This window comes from Pelobates fuscus, chromosome 10 (assembly GCF_036172605.1).
Source record: "Pelobates fuscus isolate aPelFus1 chromosome 10, aPelFus1.pri, whole genome shotgun sequence".
Classification (NCBI taxonomy): Eukaryota; Metazoa; Chordata; class Amphibia; order Anura; family Pelobatidae; genus Pelobates; species Pelobates fuscus.
Window position 1 is genome coordinate 142,774,708 of NC_086326.1, and position 26,795 is coordinate 142,801,502.

At 43.4% G+C, this 26,795-nt stretch overlaps 2 protein-coding genes across 2 annotated transcripts in view; both read left to right on the forward strand.

Moving 5' to 3' along the window:
* LOC134574592 (zinc finger protein 493-like) overlaps positions 1 to 9,897 on the forward strand; it is a 53,895-nt gene extending 43,998 nt beyond the window's left edge. Inside the window, 1 exon segment of the mRNA XM_063433724.1 lies at positions 7,805 to 9,897. Coding sequence (XP_063289794.1) covers positions 7,805 to 9,167 — 1,363 coding nt within the window. The 3' untranslated portion in view covers positions 9,168 to 9,897.
* Positions 1 to 26,795, forward strand: part of LOC134574536 (gastrula zinc finger protein XlCGF26.1-like) — a 229,658-nt gene that overhangs the window by 67,867 nt on the left and 134,996 nt on the right. The gene's annotated exons all lie outside the window — the stretch shown is intronic.

The following is a 26,795-nucleotide window of genomic DNA, read 5'->3' on the forward strand; positions in this document are numbered from 1 at the left end:
CTTAATTCATGTAGATGTCCATCAGTACTTCACTATTTAGACGATTTTCTCACCATACAGTGCAGTGATAATCCGCCACATAGTCTATAGGATGCCATACAGCTATTTGAGAGTTTGGGTGTCCCAGTTTCACCTTCCAAAACAGAAGGTCCCGACAACATAGTCAGTTTTCTTGGCATTCAACTCGACTCAGTGGCTATGGAATCCAGCTTACCAAGGGATAAAATTTGAATGTATCCTAGCGGGTATTGATGATTACTTACTACTGGGTTCCTGTAGCCGTAAGAATTACAATCATTGCTCGGATCGTGTAATTTTGGGATGAGAATCATCCCTCAGGGCAGGTCATTCATTAACCAGCTTCTTTGTTTATTACCGTGTCTTCCCTCCAAAGACAGTAGGGTTTTTCTTGATTACCAGGCCACGGCAGATTTACGGATATGGCAGAAATTCCTATGTCAGTGGAATGGGAAATCTATGTTAATCCCTCCTATTTCGGACAATTCCCCAATGCTCTGGCCAGATGTAGCGGCTTCCACTGGCTTTGCCGCTATTTGTGGTGACCAATGGCTGTGGGGCTGTTGGCCTACCGAAACCGAATCATTTGGAGGCCTTTAATCTGACTTCAGCATTGTTTGAAATTTATCCTATTGTGGACGCAGCAGCGCCCTGGGGACACTCCTGGTCTGGACAAACTGTACAATGCTTTTCTACAATCAGACGGCATGTCAAATCATTAATATGGGTCGTTCCCCTTCTCTCATTATCATGAGGTTTGTTAGACGCTTAACTTGGTTAGTGTGACAAACTTCCCTTTTCCTGTGAGTTTGCCACAAGTTTTTGGAGGGGCTTGGTTGCCAGCCTCTTGCCCCAGGTCTATGGCCCATGTATTAGACCTGGCTTCGGCACGGTGTACAGGCTTTGTTCATGCCTTTTTCCCTCTGCGGTTCGGTATATGGGGCTACTAAATGGATTCTACTTATGGTGTTCGTTTACCGAACAAACAACCGAACAGTCGGACCACACACAAGTGGAGTGTGCAGCCCATTTACCCCCCAGGCTGGGAGTTAACAAGCGGTTAATTGACGAACGGCTGGGTGGTCGCCGTTCGTACAGTCGACCACGTGGCGGCGGCCAGCAATGTTTAGCCGTTGAGTTCATGGAACTGAAATCGGACACTCGACAGCACGAACACCGCTGGGACTTCCACCTCCGTCTATGTTCAGCTAAATATGCACGAAGAAATAATCTACCGAACACACTTCAACCCTGACTTTGTGCACAAAGGGTCCCGTTCGACTATTTGAAGTGCACTTTTATCATTGGAATCAAAAAGAGACTGCCATGAAACTTTTGAACCCCCTGCTCTGATCTGGGTGATCTTTGGATATGTTGTTCACCCAGATCAGGTCTATCTCTTTTTGGGATATGTTATGTAACAGTATTAAAGGGTATACAGAGGTGCAGCACACCACAAACACCTCAGAGATTATGAATAGGTCAACTCCCCCAGAGGAAGGCTTCACAGCCGAAACGTTGGTGTTACGGTTGCCTCCAGGCTGGCTGGAAGTTGGACCGTAGAAAAGGATGCTCCTAGCGCTCACCAAAGGACCATCAGCACCGTAGACACCATAACTACTGCGTATACACCAGAAGTACTGCAGACTCCACGAACCACCGCTGCTGGGCTGGTATCTCGCCATCTGCTCTGCGCCCTGGACCTACGACCAGGTTTCAGTAGGTGAACCTCTTCCTTCTGCAAAGCGAAGCAGGATCAGGAACAAGAGCTCTTACAAGAGCTCAGTAGCTAAGGGAGTATGAAGAGCATAGCAATCCCTGTAGTGATTATAGCTGTCCCCTACAAACATGAGTCAAGGCTGCAAGTTAGAGGGTCAAGTCATTCTGTTTTATTGGCACCAAAAGAACCTTCTTTTATGCAGGTTTCCCTTAGATAGGACCACCCACAGGGCGTTACAAAACAACCAATCACACACGTACATATCCGAAAACACTACCAGCAATTACACACAAAATCCTCCCCTCTGCCTGTGATATAATTATGTTACACAATGCTTAACATAATTATCACAGACAGTAAAAATAGTTTTTTACACATACACTGTAACTTTAAAACATTTTACAAATTATTAATCAGCACACTTTAAACATAAACACTCTCAAAAATCAGCCAAATCCTTCCAGTGGATAAAAAGATAGACGGAAGTCATTTATGACCGACCGCAAGCACATTTTCCTGCCCAAAACAGTTCCATAGATTTGAGCTGTGCGGTCGGTCAATTTCATGCAGAAAAACAACTAAGTCCTATTCGAACGGGCGTTCGAATCTTCGAACGGGACTTAGTCTCTGCAGCTGAAAATTCAGTATGGGAGAAGGTAAGGATAAGCGGTGTTCGCGGAAATGTGTAGGCGATTTTAGTTCCGTGAATCACACCGCTGACCTCGTTCGAATGAGCAAAGATGGCCACCGCCACGTGTTCGTTTGCACGAACTGCGGCCACCCAGCGGTCGGCAATTAACCTGCAGTAACCTCACAGCCTGGTTGTTAAATTGCCTGCACACTTCCACTTCTGGGTGATCCGCCTGTGTGGTACGTGGTTCAGTAAGCCCCATTTACTGAACCAAGTGGGAGCCAGGGACAAGTTATTTTACAGGTCTGGGGACATAGTCTTAAAGGGGCATTGTTCACCAAAGTCACAATATGTCCCCAGACGGTTCTTAAAGGGCCATACACACCCAATAAAAGTCCATACGTTTTCAGGGGCACAATCTTCCAGGGGCCATAGTCATGTGGAAGGAGGCTGGCAAATAGACTTCTCCACAACCCAGGGAAGCAGGGCAATTTTTCATTTAAAGGGCCAGTTACAAATGGCAGTTTGTAACAGTTGGGGTTTCATTTCTCCTGCTCTTGGTCAGTATACTTTTTTAAAAAGGGTTTTTGCAGTTAGCACTTTACTTACTGGTTTAGCACTGTGTTGTGCACTTTCTCTCTGCTATAATAATATCTTGGTGTATTTTCTATGCATGAATAAATACTATTTTTATGTGCAAATCTGTGGTGTGCCTTGGGATCATTTCTTATTTTTTATTACATGTATATATCTGGTATGGGGACAGATTATTTTCCTTTAAGAGCACCCTGTACCTAATAAACCATACACTTATTACCCATTTTTCAGTAGAGCTTTTCCTGTAATTTTATGTTTGAATGTTGACATTACAGCCTAGGAATACCTCCACTGGCCACTACTCATTTGGCTTCTAGAGGTGCTTCCTGCTGCACAGTGTGACTGATATTCTATGCATGGAGTCACTGAACTTTCCTCATAGATAGAGATGTATTAATTCAAAGCATGTCTATGAGGAGATGCTGATTGACCAGGGCTATGTTTGGCTTGTGCTGGCTCTGCCCCTGATCTGCCTACATAGCAGACTCCGCCAATCCAATGCTTTCCTATGGGAAAACTTTGTTGTTGGCTTTGAATAACACTCCTGATGATGTCAGCCAAGCAGGGAGATCAGGGGCAGAGCCAGCAGCAGCAGACTGGAATAAAAAGATTTTACTATATTAACGGGGGCTAAATGGTATTTTTAACACTGTAGGGTAAGGAATACATGTTTGTTCCTTTAATTGAGCATATTTCCTTTAACATTTCTTCTTATTTAGTGCTCTTTACTTACTTAGGTCTCCAAAAGCAAAGTATAAGCCAAGCCATTGGAACATCATGTATTCTATTAACTGCATAAAACATTAAAAATTGTTTCATCAAACTTGTCTGATATAACAGTATATATTGTATAAAACATTTAAGATGGCATGCAATATGAATATGATTTAGGTTAAAGCCTGACTAGATTCAAAATGCCCAGCAGTGCTGTCATAGTTTATTAAAAGGACATATTTAAATACATATGGTTTGAATATAGAACCCTTTTCCAGTTCACCATGACCACATTATGGATAAAAGGGACAGTCTAATTACCATTGTGGTGGTTTAGTGCCATGAGACCGCTGGTACCAATTTATAATAAGACTGAGACCATGGAACCCAGGTAATTATCAGTCTATTCAAAACCAGTTTGACTATTTAAAGTGGGATGGCCCCAGGGTACTCATCGCACCATAACCTCTATACTGCTCAGTAGTCTTATGGTGCCTAGACTACACCTTTAATTTAACTGTGGAATTTTCACAAATGTATAATATTTATATATGTACTTTAATCTTCACACACAGTTCTAGCATAGCAGAATATATCATGAATATATGTCTGTCATTAACGCGCATCTCTTCCACAAGTACCGGAACCCTTTGTCAGAACATTGGAGTTGATGAACATGGACTGGACTCAGATTGCTAAGAAGATCTTGGATCTCACCGTGGAAATCATCTGTTTGCTTACTGGAGAGGTGAGAAATTGTAGAACTTCACACTAACAAGATATTGTCACGATTCGGGGAACCCAACACGCTAACACACACACACACACACAGAAAAGGTGCAGTACCGGACCTTAGAGTGGCCTGGCTAAGCACACAAAGAATAGTCAGGAGACAAGCTGAGTAAGGGGAACCAGAAGACAGAATAACGAGAAACAAGCCGAGGTCAAAGGGTAGGAGAAAGTCACAAAGTCAGTTTAACAAGCCAGAGAGTACGTAACCAGAAACACAAGTTCAGTAGCTATAGTAGTAAGCAAAGACCACAACAGGGCAGGGAGGAACAGGAAAGGTAAGTATTTAAACCATTAGATTAATTCTGATTGGATAATTTCCAATCAGAATTAGTAATCACACGTGGGAGATATGTATACCTCCCACTGTGATTGAGGCACTGTGCCTTTAACGCCGGGTCAGGTGGCTGACCGCGGCGTGTACAAGAGTGGGCGGTCCCCCAGCGTTCAGCGTCATGCATGCTGCCGCTGGGGGACGGAGAGGAGGACGCGGGCGGCATCCGAGGCTGGGAGGATGCCGCCCAGCGAGCGTATGCCGGGAAAGGACCCGCGGACGGCTGGAGGGTGAGTGCCGCGAGCGGACTGCAGCCTCCCCTCGCAACCGCCCGCGGGATCCTGACAGATATATTCTAAAACAAACATTATCATATCCATGGCAACAGGTTATTCAAGATAACCCAGAAATGGAACCCGGCACATTTTGTCTCCCTAGAATGGAACGGTGTATTCTGAGTTCTAGGATTCCTAGCTCAAACCAACTTCAATGATCAGAATGGAACTGGCTGCCTGTTTGTTCCTCAGTTCCAGAGACATCTTTAACCACTCTAGTACTCCCGTGTATTTATAAATATCTTACATTTCCAACTGCTGTCTTACTTGCAAGGCCATACATGTTATTGCCACTGCAAGCCATTAAATACCCTCCATGCATTTTTCGCAGTAAAATTTAACTAAGCTGACACGTTGCCTGGATTTGTCCACCAAATTAAATTAAAATAAACAATTGGTACTGCCTATCCCTGACTTTTAGTTAGCCATTTGATTGTGCTAATATTGAGGAAGTGACAGTTGCTCAATAAAAACTGCAATGTAATTATATTATACATCAAATAAAACATTAATTTCATTTTGTTCAAGTCTTGATGAAATTTCATATGGGAGCAGAGATGTGAAATTCCCATCACCCGACACCTGGGACATGTAGCTCCTGGGCATTCTTTTTTATTTTCAGGCTAGTGGCAGAGCTTCTACAAGGGAGCCCATGGTAGGAGTCAGGACCAGGGCTGAAAGTGTATTGTCTACACCTCTGATGTTCGAATACCACAACAATCCCCCCTCACAGTCCTTATGCGCACTAATAATTCAGAGCGCAGCCTGTTCTTCCCAGTCTGCGCTCAGAGCACAGTGATCAGTAGGTGTGGTTTTTCTGGTCTACACCTGCTCCCCCACTGAACCACCAGGGAGTTTAACCTCTGATGGACCTCAAGGGATCAAACACTCATGCTATGCCACCAGGGAGTTTAACCCTCATTCAACCACCACAAATGATACACACAAACACTGAAGGGATAGGGGGTGTGAAGTTTGAGACACGTAGGGTTATTTACTTAGCTAAGAATTTTGGCATTTAATTCCATTGGCAAAACTGTTTGGTTTTTTTTTAAAGCCCTGACTGTAGCTGAGTTAGAAAATCGTTTCAGGCCATCTGTTTTAGCATCAATTTTTACTTTGAATATAATTTGGGAAATTATCCTGTAAATAGCCAGAACTCTAGGGATCCAATGTTTCTAACTGAAATTATTTTGTGTTGGGTTGAGTAGATTAGGCTACTGCCTTAGATTCCCTTGCATAAGCCCATATTTTTGTAATTTTCACACCCCTGTGGAGGCATTTGGCAATGGGAGGTCAGAAGTAGATTTGTTTAATCAACAGTGAAAAAAAATGTGTAAATTAGATTCTAGGGTTCCACAGACGAGAGGAGAACAGCCTTGCAGGAAATCACAGGATGAAACCCTCAGAGTTTAAATACTTGTGTCCCGGGATTGAAACCTCTGTATTTAACTCATGCTTATTATTTAGGACCAGGTGGTTGCGAAAAAGTTTTGTGAGTGTGTTGATCACAACCACCCTCACCGTGTAACAGAAGGATCGTGTAAAATCGAGAGCCTCAGTGTAGTGACTCCACGTTCCTTGCTGATACATGAGAGAGAGAATGAGAAGAAGATCCTGGTACTGACCAATGAGATCATCCACCTTCTGACTGGAGAGGTAAGGCTGTTGGGAACAGAACGTTATACATTAAAATAAGGGATGTGTCTGCATGGTGACTGTATCATTGTGTGTGTCAGGTTCCTATAAGGTGTGAGGATGTCGCTGTCTATTTCTCCATGGAGGAGTGGGCGTATCTAGAAAGACACAAGGATCTCTACAAGGACGTAATGAAGGAGAATCACCAGACCCTCAGCTCACCGGGTAAGAGGATGCTAAACTTCTATAATCTTTGTGCATATCAGAGATGATTTCCAAAAATGTACATGAACAATAAAGTCTGATTTACCTTTTCTTGCAATAATTTGTCTACTAATAATAAATAAAACATTTTCTCCTTTAGATAAACCTTTATCAGCTGAATATCATACTCCAGATTGTGTGCCCGGTTTTGGAAACAATGAGGAAAATGTAGCTGAACCCAAAAATGGACCACACTATCTGCGAACTAGCAAAATAAGAAAAAGACTCAAAAATAATATTCCGTACATAACGAAAGAGTCTCCATCATCAGACATGGACATTTACAAACAGACAGAATATCCATCTACTGATATTAAGAAGGAATCGGCATTACAGGAAGAAGGAAATCTCACAGGGTTTGACATCCATGCATGCACAGATAATACACAGACAGAATATTCATCTATTCTTATTAAGGAGGAATCAGCCTCGTATGAAGAAGGGAATCGCCCAGGAGTCGATATTTATAAATCCAGTCACAATTCTACTCTTGCAGATAATGAAGATGATAGAACTTGTTCAAACATACATTCTATCAAGCCTTGTCTTAAATTAAATACACCATATTATATTGATGGTAATGCTACTCTGAGCAAAGACAACATAGAGGAAATATTCCTTTTTTCTGACTGTCCACAAGGCATCAGTAGTGACACGCAGGATGTTAAGCATCAGCCAACTCATACAGGTAAATACTTATTATCCACACCAGACCTTATTATACATGAGATGAATCACACAGGAGAAAATCAGATTTTATCTTCTCAATCTGGGTCAGATTTTATTCAGGTGTCAAATCTTGTCAAGCAGGAAATGGATTGGACTGAACAGAAACTATACGTATGCTCTGAATGTGGGAAATATTTTACCCATGCTGCAGAACTTGCGTCACATAAAATGGTTCATAATAAGAAAAGACCATACAAATGTACTGAATGTTCGAAGACTTTTAAAAAAAAGTCTCATCTTTTTAGTCATCGGAAGATTCACACAAGAGAAAAGCCATTTAAATGCAATGAATGTGGGAAATGTTTTACTTCGAATTCACAACTGATTTCACATAAATGGATTCATTCAGGCGAGAGACGATTCAAGTGTAATGAATGTGGCAAGTGTTTTATCCTAAAGCATCATCTTATTAGTCATCAAATGGTTCACAGTAAAGAAAAACCTTTTAAATGCACTGAATGTGGGAAATGTTTTACCCGGGCTACAAATCTTGCATCACATAAATTAATTCACACAGGAGAAAAACCATTTTCATGCTGTGAATGTGGACAACGGTTTAACGTAAAGCATACTCTTAAAGTGCACCACAGAGTTCACACAGGAGAGAAACCTTACAGGTGCCTTGAATGTGGGGAAAGTTTTGCCCGATTAACAGGTCTTGTTGCACATAAAAGGACTCATACAGGAGAAAAACCATTTAAATGCACTGAATGTGGGAAATGTTTTACTTCGAATTCACAACTGATTTCACATAAATGGATTCATTCAGGCGAGAGACCATTCAAGTGTAATGAATGTGGCAAGTGTTTTATCCTAAAGCATCATCTTATTAGTCATCAAATGGTTCACAGTAAAGAAAAACCTTTTAAATGCACTGAATGTGGGAAATGTTTTACCCGGGCTACAAATCTTGCATCACATAAATTAATTCACACAGGAGAAAAACCATTTTCATGCGGTGAATGTGGAAAATGTTTTACCCGGGCCACAAATCTTGTATCACATAAACTGATTCACACAGGAGAAAAACCATTTTCATGCTCCGAATGTGGGAAACGGTTTTACTCAAAGCATGCTCTTAAAATGCACCACAGAGTTCACACAGGAGAGAAACCATACAGGTGCCTTGAATGTGGGGAAAGTTTTACCCGATTAACAACTCTTGTTTCACATAAAAGGACTCATACAGGAGAAAAACCATTTAAATGCTCTGAATGTGGAAAAGGTTTTACCCGGGCCACAAATCTTGTATCACATAAACTGATTCACACAGGAGAAAAACCATTTTCATGCTCCGAATGTGGGAAACGGTTTTACTCAAAGCATGATCTTAATAGACATCACAGGGTTCACACAGGAGAGTAACCCTATAGGTGCCTTGAATGCGGGGAAAGTTTTTGCCGGTTATCAAGTCTTAGACATTATAGAATTCACAGATTATTAGAGCCGTTCTTCTGAACATGGAGAAAGCTTTGCAGGTACCTAGTCTAATATTAGACACTAAGGTACTAATATGGAGTAAAAGCCATTTGCATGTACAATGTGTAGAGCACAGTATTTGTACCCAGTGTTTTGTTAGTTATACAATGCAATGAATAAGGTTTTGTAGAAAAAAAAAAAAGTTGTTATTGAATTAAGAGGAGTAAAGTGCTAAATGCTTTTTACAGCAATAAAACATGGCCTGCTTAAGGGGATACTGTAGTGCCAGGAATACTATGCCTCGCGCATCCCCCCTTCCTGGTTATTTACTTACCTGATCCCAGCGCCAATGTCCCTCGATGCTGGGTTGAAGCTCCGCCCCCTCTTCCGTCCGCGACGAGCGGGGTCTAATGCACATGCATGGCAAATGCCGCATGCGCATTAGACCTCCCCGTAGTAAAGCATTGAATCAATGCTTTCCTATGGGGGAAATCTGTCGCTGGAGGTCCTCATGCAGTGCCAGGAGTGCCCTTTAAAGGCACTCTTGTCACCAGAACCACTATAGGGTGCTCTTGTTGACATGTTTCTTTAAGGGTTTGAAACATTTATATCATACAACTTCAATTTTAACCCCTTAGTGACCAGACCGCTTTTCGATTTTCTTACCGTTTAGGACCAGGACTGTTTTTACATTTCTGCGGTGTTTGTGTTTAGCTGTAGTTTTCCCCTTACTCATTTACTGTACCCACACATATTATATACCATATTTCTCGCCATTAAATGGTCTTTCTAAAGATACCATTATTTTCATCATATCATATAATTTACTATAAAAGAAATTATAAAATGTGATAAAAAAAATTTGACCCTCAAAATCCGTTACTCATCTACAACCGTCATGCAAGTTACATTGTAACACTGATATCTGTCAGGAATCCCTGAATAACCCTTCACATGTATATAGTTTTTAAAAGAAGACCACCTAAGGTATTAAACTTGGGGTATATTGACTCTTTTCATGCAACCATTTTACCACCAATCTATGCCAAAATAAAAAAAATATATATATATATAATTGGTGATTTTTTTTGACACACATAGCAATATAAGAATACATGTACTGAGAACTTTAAGGGTTACTGCCAAAGAACACCCCAATATGTGTTCAGCAACATCTCCTGAGTACAGTGATACCACCCAGGTATAGGTGTGTGTGATATAAAGTCAATACAGCTTTATAATAATATTTAGGACCCTTGGAAACAGTACCGTAATCTAATTCTACCCTTTGAGTTTGTGTAGGAACCCCACATTATGAACTCTACCCCTCGCCCATCGGTCCACCAATAGCAGCTAGCAGTTATACGTTTTGTCCCGATACATTCCTAGATGTGCTTTCAACTTAAATGCTATCATATCCTTAAGTTAAATGATTAGATGTGATTTTTGTAGTTTATTCTTGATTTATTGCTTACTGTTTTAAATACTTCTCTGGGGATATACGCCCTTTGCACTAGTATTTATTACTGAATATTATAATTATATAATTTTATATAAGTATTCATTGGTATATGTTTCGTTGTATCTTTTATATATGTCTGTTTATGTTTTACAATTTGGTAGAAAATGCAAATAAAAACTAAGATAAATAAAAAATATTTGTGGTCGGTTAATTAGTGACTGTGAAATACCATTTGATGTTAAAGTCGGTGGGGTGTGCCGGAACCGACGTAGGGTGTAGGCCTGTAAAAAGAGGGCCCCCCCGAAGGTATTGTGTGGATATGAGAGGGTGCGGTGGGTGGGGTAAACAGCGTACGTCACGGCAAGGTAAGGAGAGAGGAGTAGCGTTTTATAGGAACGCTAACTCCTCCCACAAATACAGGCCTATGGCCTTACAACTTGTGGTCGGTTAATTAGTGACTGTGAAATACCATTTGATGTTAAAGTCGTCGGGGTGTGCCGGAACCGACGTAGGGTGTAGGCCTGTAAAAAGAGGGCAAAAAGGTTGCAGATAAACACACTTTATTCTTCACACAATTACGATACAAGATTCTTAAATGCTTGTCTTAATTCTTTCTCTGGATGAGGTATATATCGGTGGTATATAGCTGATTCCCAACGCCCTAGTTTCTTGATTATATGAACTGGTGTATTCGTACTGGACGCGGCCGACGCGGCCCCTATCCTAAATGAATGTCCAGAATAGGATGAGGGGTCCCAGCCTAACTTAATGCACAGAGTACGAATGTGAAACATAAACTTGGTCGTAGTAAGGGGATTACCTAGCAGCGTAAAAAGCGGTGAGTGGCTGGGACTATCTTTGATCTGGCCCAAGTATGTGTCTATGACTTTAACCGGACACCAGTTATTCCCAGTCGGGTACAAGGGTATTCCAACCGGATGGCCTGACTGGTCTTTGAGTGTCGGAGTGATAGAACGTAATGGTCATTTACCTTAATTAAATCCTCTTTAACGAGGCATAACGGCTGGTTTGATTGTGTTGCTATTGTGAACTCACTGGGCCTTAGGAACCCGTAAAAGGCTATGTACATCAAGGTTTTTATAACTATATTTGTGGGTGGTTCAAATGGTAGTGTGTCCAGTATGTCAGATAACGCCCGGAATTTCTCCCCATCTATGGGTAGACGTTTGTTTTTAGTGTGATGATCGAGTTTATTTATGCCTTTTAATATGTTTTTTATCGGGTAAGTACTGAGGAATGGAGTATAGTTTGGAATGGCGGTCAAGACGTGGTGCTGTATGCCTGACAGGTATAGTTTAATTGTATTGTATGAGAGTTTGAGTTGAAGGTGGCAAAAAGCAGCAAATGTGACCATGGTACGAACAGAATAATCTTTTAAGTCGAAATCTACTGAAAACTTTTGAAAGACGGTCATGGCTCTGTTGTACGTTCTCTTGGTATTCACAGATAAAGCAGCCTGAGCCAATTCATAACTGTGGGCCAAAACCCGGTCTAATCCAGGATTAACCTGTCGAAATTCGGGGTTTGGGTTGGGTATTTGTCGGCCGTTGGGTGGAGGCTGAAGAATTCCTGCAATTTACAACGGGACAAAGCGTCAGCAGCGGAGTTAGAATAACCAGGAATGTGTTCGCAACGCAGAAAGAATTGAAATGTGGCTGCCAACCATGTTAGTCTGCGAACTAACTTCATAATGACCAATGAAGATGAACGGCCCTTATTGATTATTTCGCAGGCTCCCATGTTATCCGTGTAACATTTAACGGCCATACCTGACCAGGCTTTACCCCATGTAAGTAGCCGGTAGATTTCAAATAAGGCCGACGTTTCGTGAAAGGAGGGTAACCCGAGGGTTTCCTCTGGCCAGCAATCTCTCAACCAAGAGTTTTTGAATATTGCAGCAAACCCGGTATTGGCAGCTGCGTCTGTCCAAAAGACTGGTGAGTGGTCGGAGATAGGAGGGATGAACATAGAGAACCGATTCCAATGTTCTAAAAACTCTTTCCACATGGCTAGGTCTGCCATTGCCGGGGGATCTAGGTGACCGATACGATCATCTGGCAGACCTGGCAATAAACACAACAACCTGGAAATAAATGACCTACCCTGGGGAATTATGCGCATTGCAAAGTTCAAGGAACCTAACAAAGACTGTAAGTCTTTACGAGTGTAAGTACCCTGTCTCATAAACCTGTCTATCTCATTGCGTATGCGCCCGAGCTTGTCCTCAGGGAGACTTGACTGCATCGTGTCTGAATCCAGCGTGATGCCTAGGAAGTCGAGTTTGGTCGTTGGTTCTGTTGTTTTGTCCAATGATAGAGGGACGCCTAATGTCGTAAATAGTGCTATAGTGCTCTTTAGACTGATCGGAGTGCAGCTGCCATATTCTATCAACAAAAAATCGTCTAATGTATCACCGTGGGGCACCTAACGACATTGAGGAGGAGCCAACAGAGAGTCTCCGCAAATGTGTTGAATATTTTTGGGCTGCTCTTAGCCCCGAAGGTAAGCCTAGTCGCGAAATAATAATTCTCTCTCCACTTGATGCCGTGAACATGCCACAACGAAGGATGGATAGGTAACAACTTAAAGGCATTGGAGATATCAGTCTTACTGAGCCAAGCGGCTTTACCTGCCCTCAAGATTGCTTGTATGGCATTATCCACTGTGGCATAGTGAAGAGAGAATTCAGTAGACGGTATGAGGGAGTTAAGGCTTGGGTTTACAGATGAATGAGGAGCAGACAGATCAATTATTAAACGTTTTTTATTGGAATATTTACTGGTGGCTATCCCTATTGGATTTGTGCGCCAGGAGGTGAAGGGGGGGAGGAAAATGGGCCTATCATGAAGCCTTTTTGGATTTCTTTACTGACCAGTTCATCCACTGTTTGTGGATCGTTTCTAGCTGATAGGAGGTTTGGACATTCTAACGTGCCTGCGGGGAGTGACACTAACCCGGTGTGAAATCCTTCCGAAAACCCAAGTAACAAGTATTCCACCAAGTCAGGTGACGGGTGCGACTTCAAGTAGAATTCTAAGTTACTTGTATTTACCTCGGTTAGTCATTTCTTTGGATTCAGTTTGGATGGGCACATGGTTTTAGTATGTGCCCTAAAGCATACGGAACAGATGTGTAGTAATCTGCAGGCACTAAAACTACACGCCCCTGCATTAAAATTGTTACATATTTGGGCTTTGCCTAAATAGACGATGGGACGACCAAGCTTATCTTTTAGACTACGCTGGTCAGTCTTGCTAGCTCCTCCTGCGACACCAGAATAGGAGGGGTCAGCCTCTGAAGGGCACAGGTTGGTGGTATGAGAGGTGGAAGAGCAGACCGAACAAGACGGAGGTACTAAACCCGCGAAATGTCTGCAAAAGAGTTCCGTGTCTAAGAGACTCCAGTCAGTGCGGATGCTAAACTGGGCCAAGGTTGCGGCTGCTTTTGCTGACACGGATTTGTGGAAATCATAAAACATGAATCCCCCGTACTTGTGGCCTAGGTCTACCACCTTGTGTAGATACAAGTCTAATTCCTCCCGACGTTGTGGATAAACAGAGCACAACACGTCCCTGTAGATGCCGAAGGCTAGGACAAACTCTGGTATGGTAAGTTTTTTATTGAGCCTTGGGTCTCTAGCCTTCATAACGACAGCCAAATCTCCGTAGCTGTACACTCTGTTCTCCACAACGTCTTGGGAGGCAATCAGCAAGGAAACCAGATTTACATCTTTCCCATCTAGTATGTCCTTACGGAGGGCAGGAGGGACCATGTGTGCTGGGGTTATAACTTGCGTAGTAGAAACAGGGGAGAATGGAGAGGCCGGGGGCCTACCCTGTGAGTAGTCAGGAGTGGGTGCTTGTACTGAAGCAACAGGAGAGGAGCCCGTGTCAGCTGAGTTGGCGTTTTCCAATTTGGTCAGCCTATCATTGATAGACTGTAGAGACGACAGGATGGTATTTAGTGTCCCTTGTATGTCCGAGCTGTTCCCCTGTGAGCTGGTACCCAGCCCTGGATCTTCTGGATGTGCAGTGAGAAGCCTAAAAAGTTCGGCTTTCCTTGCCGTTGCTGGGAAAGGGATGCCCCTTCGGCGTAATTCGGCCGATATTTTGGGGACTGTCCAGGATCTTAAAGAGCCTGGCGTGGAAGGTTCTTGGAATTCCCTTGGGGTCCCAGTTCTAACAGGGGTGATAGGCCTAGCGGGAGTGCTAGGGGGTGACGACTCTTCGCGTGTGTCGGCTTCTTGAGACATGCTGGAACAAAAAAAAAAAGACAACACAACAGCAATAACCTGGTTAAAAAGGTAACATTAAGGATAATCAGAACTGGCTGTCTAACTAGTGCCGAAGCGAAAAGCTCTCTACCCCGTGACAGGTGAGGCCCTGCTAGTTGCCAAGCGGCAGGTGAGAGGCTCTATCTATGATTTGGTCGTGGGGCTTGAGCCACTAGCGTGGTGGCGGGGTGTTGGCCTCTCGGTGACGGATAAAAGATTCAAAACGTGTGGCCGTGACAGGTGAGGCCCTGACTATAAACCCAATAGGCGGGTGAATGCGAGGCTCTACCTATGGTTTGGCCCGAGGGGCGAAATCTCCGTGTTGAGATTGGGGAGTTGGCCTCGCGGGACCATCTATCGTACAATTAAGGCCAGCTCCTAGCCCTACACTGCCAGTTCTATGACCCTGCACGGGGGCTTGATAAATAGGGCAAATGCAACGTACCTAGCGAAAACCCAAGCGGGGTTTCAGTGAGGAAATTCTGTAACAGACCTATGACGTAGGAAAGCCGGAGGAGGGAGAGGGAAAAGGGGAGGAGTTTAAGAGTAATAATAAAGAGGGGAGGAAAAGAGGAGAGAAGAAAAAGAGAATTAATTTTTTTTATTTTTTTTTTTTATTCTTTTGTGAACTTATTGTAAAGCGTGACCCCGTCGGCCCTGATTGTTCTGAAGGAACCGAGGAAAGTAGCTTAGGGCCAACATAATGAGATTATAGAAACTATGGTGCCTAAAAAGAGGTTTAGTTAGGAAATAGGTTAATGAATGTTGAAGGAGTATAGAACGTCTAATGTGAGATAGAGTGTAGATAAAAACGAGTAGTAGAGTGAAGCCGTGGCCTGACGAGGCAAGGCAAGAATCAAGCCCCCGTATGTTAATAACCCTTTGGTGTAGCGTGGCCTAGTATAGGCAGTAAATAGCGACGTGGCTCGAGATAGTTTAGTACCTGATAACCGCCAAGATTAGTGGGGCTACACGCAGGCTGTGGCGAAATGCCGTGCGAGACCTGTAATTGAGGTAGCACATAACAGAAAAAGGAACGTAAGTAATACTTAACTTATTATCAATATATCATCTCGTGCTTAATATCTTATAGGAGAATTGTTGTTCCACCGAGCTGATTATCTTAATAAATGTATAAGGTGAATTGACACAGGAGAACTGTGTATCTGCAATCCTCAGCTGTGCCATTGATTACTGCAACCCGGCCTACATAGAACGCTGCAGGAGTCTCAGACTGATTGAGAACCCATAATACATACCTGTAGGTCTATGAAAGACATAGGAATGAAAGTAATCATGAAGATAAATGGCACTACCTACTGAAGCAGAAACACGGAACAGAACTAACTCTAGAGAGACAGGAAAACACATGTCAAATACCCCCAGTAATACGTGTACCTACTGGCGAGTTTACCCCACACTAAAAGTATAACCCAGACTTTCATTAAAATGTGTAACCTGCGGAGTATGCAAATATATACATCTTACACTTCTAATAGTAGAACAATATTTAGGCAGCATATTTACATAGAAGAAGAAAAATCTATTTGTACAGAAACAGACAGATGTCAGTTTCCTGAGAACGCAACGAAAATATAGCTATCGGAGGAAACAGACTTAACAGAGAACGAATTTTGTATATATTTTTTAAATGAGATCGTAATAAAATTGCCGAACGGTGGAATAGCCGATTTGAGATGAAATGGCAAATGGATTGCTGACGTGCCGTAATTATGTATGAATAATATAGGTGAAATGGAAGTGTCGAACGGCGGTAATAGCCCGAGCCGAGGCTATTCCCGCCGATTACCTGGCGTACAGTCGTTTGAACTTTCCCGATGGTGCTTGCTGGCGGGAAGGCAGCAAGGGATGATGGGACCGGAAGTGTGCTGTCGTGACCCGGATATCCGACTGGACGAGGAGGGGTAAACAGCGTACGTCACGGCAAGGTAAGGAGAGAGGAGTAGCGTTTTATAGGAACGCTAACTCCTCCCACAAATACAGGCCTATGGCCTTACAACATATAAAATTTCCATTTAAACCTACTCTACACACTAATTCACCGGTTTTGGTAAAAACACATTTTATGATCCCTAAACACCACTATGCATATTCAAACTGTCCAGTCCTGACTGTAATCACTCCATGCAGAGGGGGTTTATATACCCTCTGTGATTTGGTTATTCTCTTAACCTTCCATAAGATCTTTGTGTTTCACCATGATACAGTATATTATAATAATGTTAGCCACTTGCTATCCACATTTGATGGACTGTTTTTATATGTGACTTTACTCATGAGACGTTGAATATATTTAAATTATTTTTTCTTATTTGCTCATTTTTTGTTTTTAACATTGGTTCAGGTCTTCATTTTCGATAACGTGAAATATTATGAATTACACAAGGCCCCACCCCCCACCCCACCCTTTTTTTTTTTTTTTTTTTTTACAATTTCTGGATCTGAACTTGTTTGGGTGGCTTTTTTATATATGAAGTTCCTGTTATTATTGGGTGTAGAGGTTGTAATATATATTCTGTTATTTATGTAAAATCTTCAGCTAGCAATTTACCTTGAAATTTTGTGAATATTGCCTTTCTTACTGTACCCACCCATACAGACATAATAAACAGTATTTTCGTACCATCAAAAAAAAAAAAATCTATAAATAAGCTTAAAATCCAGCACCAGGCCAAGTCATTCCCAATCTTTTCGACTGCTCGCCCGTCGTAATGTTGTCATCCTCTTTCTGTACGCGATCCAATCAAATGTTCCTCATAGAGGATGAACAAGGATGGGTCTTCGCTTAAAATGTAAGGTGAGGACCATGAAGAGAAGTGTGGGCTTTGCAATGGAAGGAGGTAGGGAAGGAGGGCACAGTTACAGAAACTCATTAGGTTCAGTGCAAGCGCAAAGCATGCTGACGTCGGACACCGTTTGTGCCCAGAACTCACATTAGTCCGTATGAAATAGATGTCTGATTGACTGCGTCACATGTACCAGAGGTGTAACAGGATCCCAGAACACATGTACAATTATCTCTGTATAGGGAGCGCTTGAAGCAGAAATGCTGCTCATACAGATTGCTTGCTCCATGACAACTTCTAAATGCAGAAGTAGATATGGAGGTTGGAGTAACCCTGTAATTTTTCTGTACCTATGTTTCAATGTTATATTGTCTGTTTCTATTAGACATGTGCAATTAGTTTCGGTCCGAATGTGAATTCGGACGAATTTTAGCTATTCGGACATTCGGGTACTTCCGAATTGCCGAATGGTTGAAGACCCAAAATTCCAGAATTTCTAAAGTGCTGAAGTTCCGAAGCACAGTATTGCCTAAGAACGAATATATTTACCCAGTGGAAGAATGAAGAATGTTACACTGTATACAATGTTAAATAAAAAGTATACAAACATAGCCAGGTTTCAGCTGTAAGCATTTGCAACACTTACAACAATCAAGTAACATACATTCATATAAAATGTAAGTTACTTAGCCAGTCATGTAATGACAGGAATGAATAAGTAGATAACTCCCTAATTCCCACGGTATTAGGGAGCTATCTACTAAAAGGCTGAAAGACCTAAATTGGTCTTTCAGACAAATTTACTAATACTAAGTAAAGATTACTTAGTATTAGTAAATTATGCCCCTACTCGCTATACTGCGAGTAGGGGCATGTCTATTAAACAGTGAGCAGCCTAAAAAAATATAACCCCCCCCAGGGGTTAAAAAACATTACCCCCCCAGGTGACATGGGGTCCCCAAACCCCTAGTCACCCCCCCCCCAAAAAAAATTAACCCCTACCTACCCCCCTCACCCTAAAAATAATGAGGGGGGGACTTTTAACTAAGTACCTGTAAAAAAAAACAAAAAACTTACCATTTGATGTCTTCTTTCTTCTAAAATCTTATTTTTTTTCAGCCCCCAAAAAGGCCAAATAAAAAACCCATAATAACCGACGCACTTAAAAAAAAAAATTATCCATCTTCACCTATGGAGGGCTCCGCGCAGACTGAGCTCTGCAGGGCGGAGGAAGGCTTATAAAGCCTTGCCCTGCCCTGCATTTAGGCTCAGAGCACTCTGGTTGGTTTAAGCCATCCAATCAGAGTGCTCTGACAGGTAAATGAAGAGACTGACAAGTCTCTACATTTACCTGTCACAGCACTCTGGTTGGCTTGAAATCCACCAATCAGAGTGCTCTGTGTCATTTTACACAAGCTGCTCACTGTTTAATAGACATGCCCCTACTCACGGTATAGCGAGTTGGGGCAAAATCTACTAATACTAAGTAATTTTTACTTAGTATTAGTAAATTTGGCTGAAAGACCAATTTAGGTCTTTCAGCCTTTTGGTAGATAACTCCCTAATACCGTGGGAATTAGGGAGTTTTCTACTAAACGGCTGCAAGAGAAGTCCCGAAATGCCGAAGTTCCGAAATGTTGTAGTGCCAAATTGCGGAATGCCTAACCGAACCGAAAATTTTCCCCATGCACATGCCTAGTTTCTATTCATTTTTTGCTGGAGTTGACTGATATCAAATGATGTGTAATGGTTAGCACACTGGACTTTGAATCCAGCGATCCGAGATTAAATAATCGGTGGAACCTAATTTAATAAAAAAATAAGAGAAATAAAGTGTAATATCCTGGTGAATGTGAGTAATTGTTTTACTTTACTGAGAGGGTAGTGGATGCATGGAATAGCCTTCCAGCTGAAGTGGTAGAGGTTAACACAGTGAAGGAGTTTAAGCATGCGTGGGATAGGCATAAGGATAAGTCCAGGGACTAATTAAAGTACCGTATATACGTCGACCCGAATATAAGCGCAGGCCCCTAATTTTATAGGGTGGGAAATGCAGCAGCTACTGGAAAATTTCTAAATAAAATTAGATCCCAATAAAATTACATTAATTGAATATTTATTTACAGTGTGTGTATATAAGGAATGCAGTGTTTGTGTAGTGTGTGTGTGTATATAATGCAGTGTGTGTATGAATGCAGTGTGTATATAATGAATTCAGTGTGTGTATATAATGCAGTGTGTGTATATAATGAATGCAGTGTGTGTGTGTTTGTGTAGTGTGTGTATATAATGCAATGTGTGTATGAATGCAGTGTGTGTTTATATGAATGCAGTGTGTGTATATAATGCAGTGTGTTTGTTTGTATAGTGTGTGTAAACTGGGTGAGAGGAGGGCATTTTTATTATTATTTTTTTATTTTAATATTATTATTTTGATATTATTTTATTTTAATATTTGTATTGTTTTTTTATTGAATTGTTTTTTGTCCCCCCTCCCTGCTTGTTGCCTGGCGAAGGAGGGGGGCTATGTGAATCCCTGGTGGTCCAGTTAATGGGCTGTGCAGTGGGGGGGCCGGAGCAAGCTGTTACCTTTACAGCAGCTCCAGTCAGCTCCGTGCAGCTCCCCTGTCTGCTCCGTTCTGCTCACACTGTATGTCTCGCGGTCTGCGTGCCAGGAGGAGTTTCCGTGGCAACGCTCTGACGGCCGCGGTTGTCTCGAGACTTACACTGTGAGCAGAACGGAGCTGACAGGGGAGCTGCACGGAGGTGAAGGGAGCTGACCGGAGCTGCTGTAAAGGTAAGTAACAGCTTGCTCCGGCCCCCAACAGGACCGCCGGGCTTGTAATGAGCCCGGCGGTCCTGGTCTGTATTATGGCAATGTAAGTTGCCATAATACATGTCATGATTCGGGGAACCCAACACGCTAACACACACACACACACAGAAAAGGTGCAGTACCGGACCTTAGAGTGGCCGGGCTAAGCACACAAAGAATAGTCAGGAGACAAGCCGAGTAAGGGGAACCAGAAGACAGAATAACGAGAAACAAGCCAAGGTCAAAGGGTAGGAGAAAGTCACAAAGTCAGATTTACAAGCCAGAGAGTACGTAACCAGAAATACAAGTTCAGTAGCAATACTAGCAAGCAAAGACCACAACAGGGCAGGGAGGAACAGGAAAGGTGAGTATTTAAACCATAAGGTTAATTCTGATTGGATGATTTCCAATCAGAATTAACAATCACACGTGGGAGGTATCTAGACCTCCCACTGTGATTGAGGCACTGTGCCTTTAACGCCGGGTCAGGTGACTGACCCTGGCGTGTAATATATTGGGCGGTCTCCCAGCGTGCAGCGTCATGCATGCTGCCGCTGGGGGACGTGGAGGAAGTCGCGGGCGGCATCCGAGCCTGGAAGGATGCCGCTCGCCGAACCCACGAGGAGTAGGGGACCGCGAACGGCTGGAGGGGGAGTACTGCGAGCGGAGTGCAGCCTCCCCTCGCAGCCGCCCGCGGGATCCCGACAATACAGACACTCACTCGAGTATAAGCCGAGTGGGGTTTTTTCAGCACAAGTGCCGAAAAACTCGGCTTATACTTGAGTATAATACGGTATTTAGAAAATTGGGCAGACTAGATGGGCTGAATGGTTCTTATCTGCTGTCACATTCTCTGTGTCTGTAGCTTCTGAAAGCATTTTAAATTCGTAAGATAAATAGTAATTGAAATATATTCTCTCTTTTATATTGTTGTATTTTATAAATCAAGGCACTAGCCTCCTGATACTTTCCATTACCGGTTGACAGGATTATGTGCTATCTGATGAGAATTAGTCATGTGCAATTTGTTTCGGTCCGAATATGAATTCGGACGAATTTTGGGAAATTCGGACATTCGGGTACTTTCTGAAGTGGCGAATTGCCGAGGCCCCGAAGTTCCGAAAGTAAATTATGCCCCTACTCCCTAATACCGTGGGAATTAGGGAGTTATCTACTTACCGGCTGCAATAGAAGTCCCGAGGTGCCTAAGTTCCGAAGTCTTGAAGTGCCGAATTGCTGAAGTCCCGAATTGCGAAAATCCAGAATTTCGGAATGCCGAACCGAACCGAAAATTTTCCCCATGCACATGCCTAATGAGAATGGTTAGCTTGTTAAAATTTGACTACAGGTTTGTTACAGTTGCATCTGAGACCGATCTGTTGAAGATGAGATTTTGAATACATAGAGTCATTATATAAAAAGAGAGGTGGATGTCTGTGATCAGCAAACATATTGGGGGAGATTTATCAAATTTGATTTTTTTGTGAAATTTATAGGAATACTATAGCAATACAAACCTATAGTGCCCCTGTCTCTGTTTGGATTAAACAATAAAAATACTTAGATAGAAACATACACTAAGTATACATAGTGTATACTGTGATACGCTTTTATGAAGAAGTGGGTTTTTAATGATTTTTTGAAGGAATGGAGACTGGGTGAGCATCTAACGGAGGAGGGAAGCGAGTTCCACAGGAACGGTGCAGCCCTCGAGAAGTCTTGAAGGCGAGCATCAGAGGTGGGAGTACGGACAGAAGATAGACGTAAGTCTTCAGCAGATCGTAAGGGCCTAGACGGGACATACTTGTGTATAAGGGAGGATAGATAGGTGGGAGCAGCATTATGTAGACATTTGAAAGCAAGAACCAGAATTTTAAATTGAGCTCTATATTTTATAGGAAGCCAATGTAGGGACTGACAGAAGGGTGAGGCATGGGAGGTGCGGGCGGACAGGAAGATGAGCCTCGCCGCCGCATTCATTATGGACTGTAACGGCGCAAGTTGGGAGCACGTAAGTGTAGCGGTACTTACCTTATCCGGGGGCCGGCCGCGGTCCTCTCTTCAAGCCGCACGCGGTCCTGCGGCTGCACGAGCCGCGCGCGGCTCATCCGACTCTCCTAACAGGAAGACGAGGCGAGATGCGGTCACGTGTCCCGCCTGCAGCTAAGAGCGCGCCGCGAGTCTCGGGCGCGCTCTTAAAGAGACAGTGGGAGCCTAAATTGCAAAAAGGCTCCCATTGGCTCCTGTCATGCCAATCACCCCATACACTTACCTGTTGGGGGTGTGGAAGTGACAGGAGCCAATCACGTTAGTTTGAAGGCTACTTATACTCACCCTTTTCCCTTGCCCTATCGTGGTTTCTGCTACAGTTCCCTTTAGTGCTTGTTGTGTTCAGTTGTGTTTCTCCGTATTTGACCTTGGCTTTGTATTCTGACTTCGTTTTCGCTTTATCCTTGTCTGTACTGTTTGCCGGCTTGCTGATTCCTGTGTACCAGACCCCGGCTAGTTTTAGTTTATGCTGTCTCTTTGTGCCCTTGATCTCGGATCATTCCTGACTCTGTCTTCTCCTATTACGTCGAGTCCGGCCACTCTAAGGTCCGGTAGACGTATCTCTCCTCTGTGCTGTCTTCTGTTTGGCTGGATCCTGCGTGTAGGGGTATATACTCGTTACATTACGATAGGGCAATGGCCCCCGGATAAGGTAAGTACCGCTACATATGTACACAGGGGTTCTACACTATGAAACCATTCGGTTCCAGGTCATCACCTCTCCCTCTTCACAGTTGGTGTTAGGGTATCCATGGTTATGTGCCCACAATCCCATTTTTGGCTGGGAGACAGGGCAGATAAAATCATGGAGTGAAGCCTGCCATGAGTCATGTACTATTGAAGTCACGCCTGTGAATTCTATTAATGTTCCTACCATTCCTCCTTTGTCTACGGCTATACCCTCTCAGTATTTATCTTTAAAGACTGTCTTTGATAAAAGAGAGGCTGACAAATTACCGCCTCACAGACCCTACGATTGTGCTATTGACTTGTTGCCTGGCACTATACCTCCCAAGGGCAGGGTGTACCCTCTATCGGTTCAAGAAACCGTGTCATGGAGGAGTACATTAAAGAATCATTAGACAAGGGATTTATTAGGAGATCCTCTTCTCCGGCTGGAGCGGGGTTCTTCTTTGTATCAAAGAAAGAAGGTGATTTAAGACCTTGCATTGATTATAGAGGTCTTAATAAAATCACCATCAAAAATGCTTACCCTATACCATTAATAACAGAATTGTTTGACAGGCTCAAACATGCTACGGTATTCACCAAATTAGATCTTAGAGGAGCATACAATTTGATACGTATAAAAAAGGACCACGAATGGAAGACAGCCTTTAACACTAGGTCAGGTCATTATGAGTATACCATCATGCCATTTGGGCTTTGCAATGCCCCAGCAGTATTCCAAGAATTTATTAATGATGTCTTAAGGGACTTTATTCACTCATTTGTTATTGTGTACTTGGATGACATTTTAATATATTCTACAGACTTACACACTCATCACAGACATGTTACGACAGTTCTGAAGACCCTTCTTGCTAATGGTCTTTATTGCAAACTAGAAAAATGTCTATTCGACCAATCCGAGGTCCAGTTTTTAGGGTATTTGATTTCCGCTAAGGGTTTTCGGATGGATCCCCAGAAGCTCGCTGCGGTCATAGAATGGCCTCTGCCGCAAGGTCTGAAAGCCATCCAGCGTTTTCTGGGTTTCTCTAATTATTATAGACGTTTTATCAAAGGTTTTTCGTCTATCGTAGCACCTATTACTCGTATGACTAAAAAGGAAGGCAATACACGTGCCTGGTCTACCGAGGCACTTCAGGCTTTTGACTTTCTTAAGACTACGTTCGCCTCTGCACCTATTTTACAGCATCCTGTCCCCTCATTGCCATATATACTTGAGGTTGATGCTTCCGATATAGGGGTAGGTGCTGTCTTATCCCAAAGAGAGTCTCCTGACAAGCCATTGCATCCTTGTGGCTTCTTTTCTAAACAAATGTCCAAAGCAGAAAGGAATTATGATGTGGGTAATCGCGAACTCCTTGCTATCATTTTAGCACTCAAAGAATGGAGACATTTGTTAGAGGGCACTAAGGATCCTATCCTCATATTTACGGATCATAAGAACCTATCCTACCTTAGCGAAGCTAAAAGATTGTCTTCAAGGCAGGCTAGGTGGTCACTGTTCTTGTCTCATTTTAATTATATAATCACCTATAGGCCAGGTGATCGGAACACTAAAGCGGACGCTCTGTCCAGACAATTCGAGACTATTGACAAACAGGAGATTGATGTCACTCCTGACATCAATAGCAACTACTATATTGTCTATTTCCTCGTCCCTCTTGCAGGCCATACAAGCGAAACAAAGCATGGCACCTAGCGAGAGGCCTAATGATAAATTGTTCGTTGACGTTCCCGAGAGACGGGATATTCTGTCACTGTATCACGATACTAAGACTGCTGGACATCCTGGTATTTCCAAAACAGTGTCAGACGTTTCTCGGTATTTCTGGTGGGATACCTTACGTAAGGATGTTACTGACTATATAAGTGCTTGTACTACTTGTGCATGTATGAAATCCTCTCGTAGAGTTCCTTGTGGGCTGTTGCATCCGTTACCCGTTCCCGAGAGACCTTGGTCTAATCTATCAATGGATTTTATTGTTGAATTACCCCCTTCGAATGGTAACACAGTCATCCTAATGATAGTAGATCGGTTTTCCAAAATGGCTCTCTTTGTGTCTCTTCGCAAGTTGCCCACTTCCAAGGAACTGGCTCTTATCTTCGCTAGAGAAGTGTTTCGATTACATGGTATTCCCTTATCTATTGTATCCGATAGGGGTAGCCAATTTATTTCCAGGTTCTGGAAAGCCTTTTGTTCGGAGATGGGTATTTCTCTCTCATTTTCTTCCGCTTACCATCCCCAGTCTAATGGAGCTGCTGAACGTGCCAACCAGTCTCTGGAGCAGTACCTCCGTTGTTTTGTGTCTCACCATCAGGACAATTGGTCTGACCTGCTTCCTTGGGCTGAATTTGCTCGGAATAACGCCACTCATGATTCTTCCGGCAAAAGCCCTTTTTACATTGTCTATGGCCAGCATCCCGTGGTTCTTCCGGCTGCATTCTCCTCACAGGGCATGCCAGTTCTGGATGAGCATTTGGCTGGTTTGCGTAATACTTGGGAGCAGGTTCAGCGTTCTTTGGTGGACTCTGCTGCCCGCCAGAAGGCTCAGGCTGACAAGCATCGCAGAGCGGCTCCTTCCTATGTTGTGGGGGACAGGGTTTTGCTTTCCACACGGAATATTCGCCTCCGGGTGCCTTCTATGAAATTGGCTCCCCGCTTCATTGGTCCTTATCGCATTATACATAAGGTTAATCCCGTTTCTTATGCCTTGGGTCTGCCTAAGAATCTGCGTATACCTAATGTATTTCACACCTCGTTGTTGAAGCCTTACGTACGCAACCGCTATACCCGGCATACTCCCCCTCCCCCTCCTGTCTCTGTGGAGGGTCATGAGGAGTTCGAAGTGTCTGCTATTATTGACTCTCGTTTCCTTAGGGGTCGGCTTCAGTACTTGGTACATTGGAAGGGTTATGGGCCTGAGGAGCGCAGTTGTATTTCTGCGGATGCTGTTCATGCTCCCCGCCTTGTACGTTCTTTCCATTCGCGTTTTCCTGCCAGGCCTGGTCCTGCCCGCCCGGAGGGCGTGTCCTCAGGGGGGGGTACTGTAGCGGTACTTACCTTATCCGGGGGCCGGCCGCGGTCCTCTCTTCAAGCCGCACGCGGTCCTGCGGCTGCACGAGCCGCGCGCGGCTCATCCGACTCTCCTAACAGGAAGACGGGCAGTGACCGCGAGATGCGGTCACGTGTCCCGCCTGCAGCTAAGAGCGCGCCGCGAGTCTCGGGCGCGCTCTTAAAGAGACAGTGGGAGCCTAAATTGCAAAAAGGCTCCCATTGGCTCCTGTCATGCCAATCACCCCATACACTTACCTGTTGGGGGTGTGGAAGTGACAGGAGCCAATCACATTAGTTTGAAGGCTACTTATACTCACCCTTTTCCCTTAGTTCCTTGCCCTGTCGTGGTTTCTGCTCCAGTTCCCTTTAGTGCTTGTTGTGTTCAGTTGTGTTTCTCCGTATTTGACCTTGGCTTTGTATTCTGACTTCGTTTTCGCTTTATCCTTGTCTGTACTGTTTGCCGGCTTGCTGATTCCTGTGTACCAGACCCCGGCT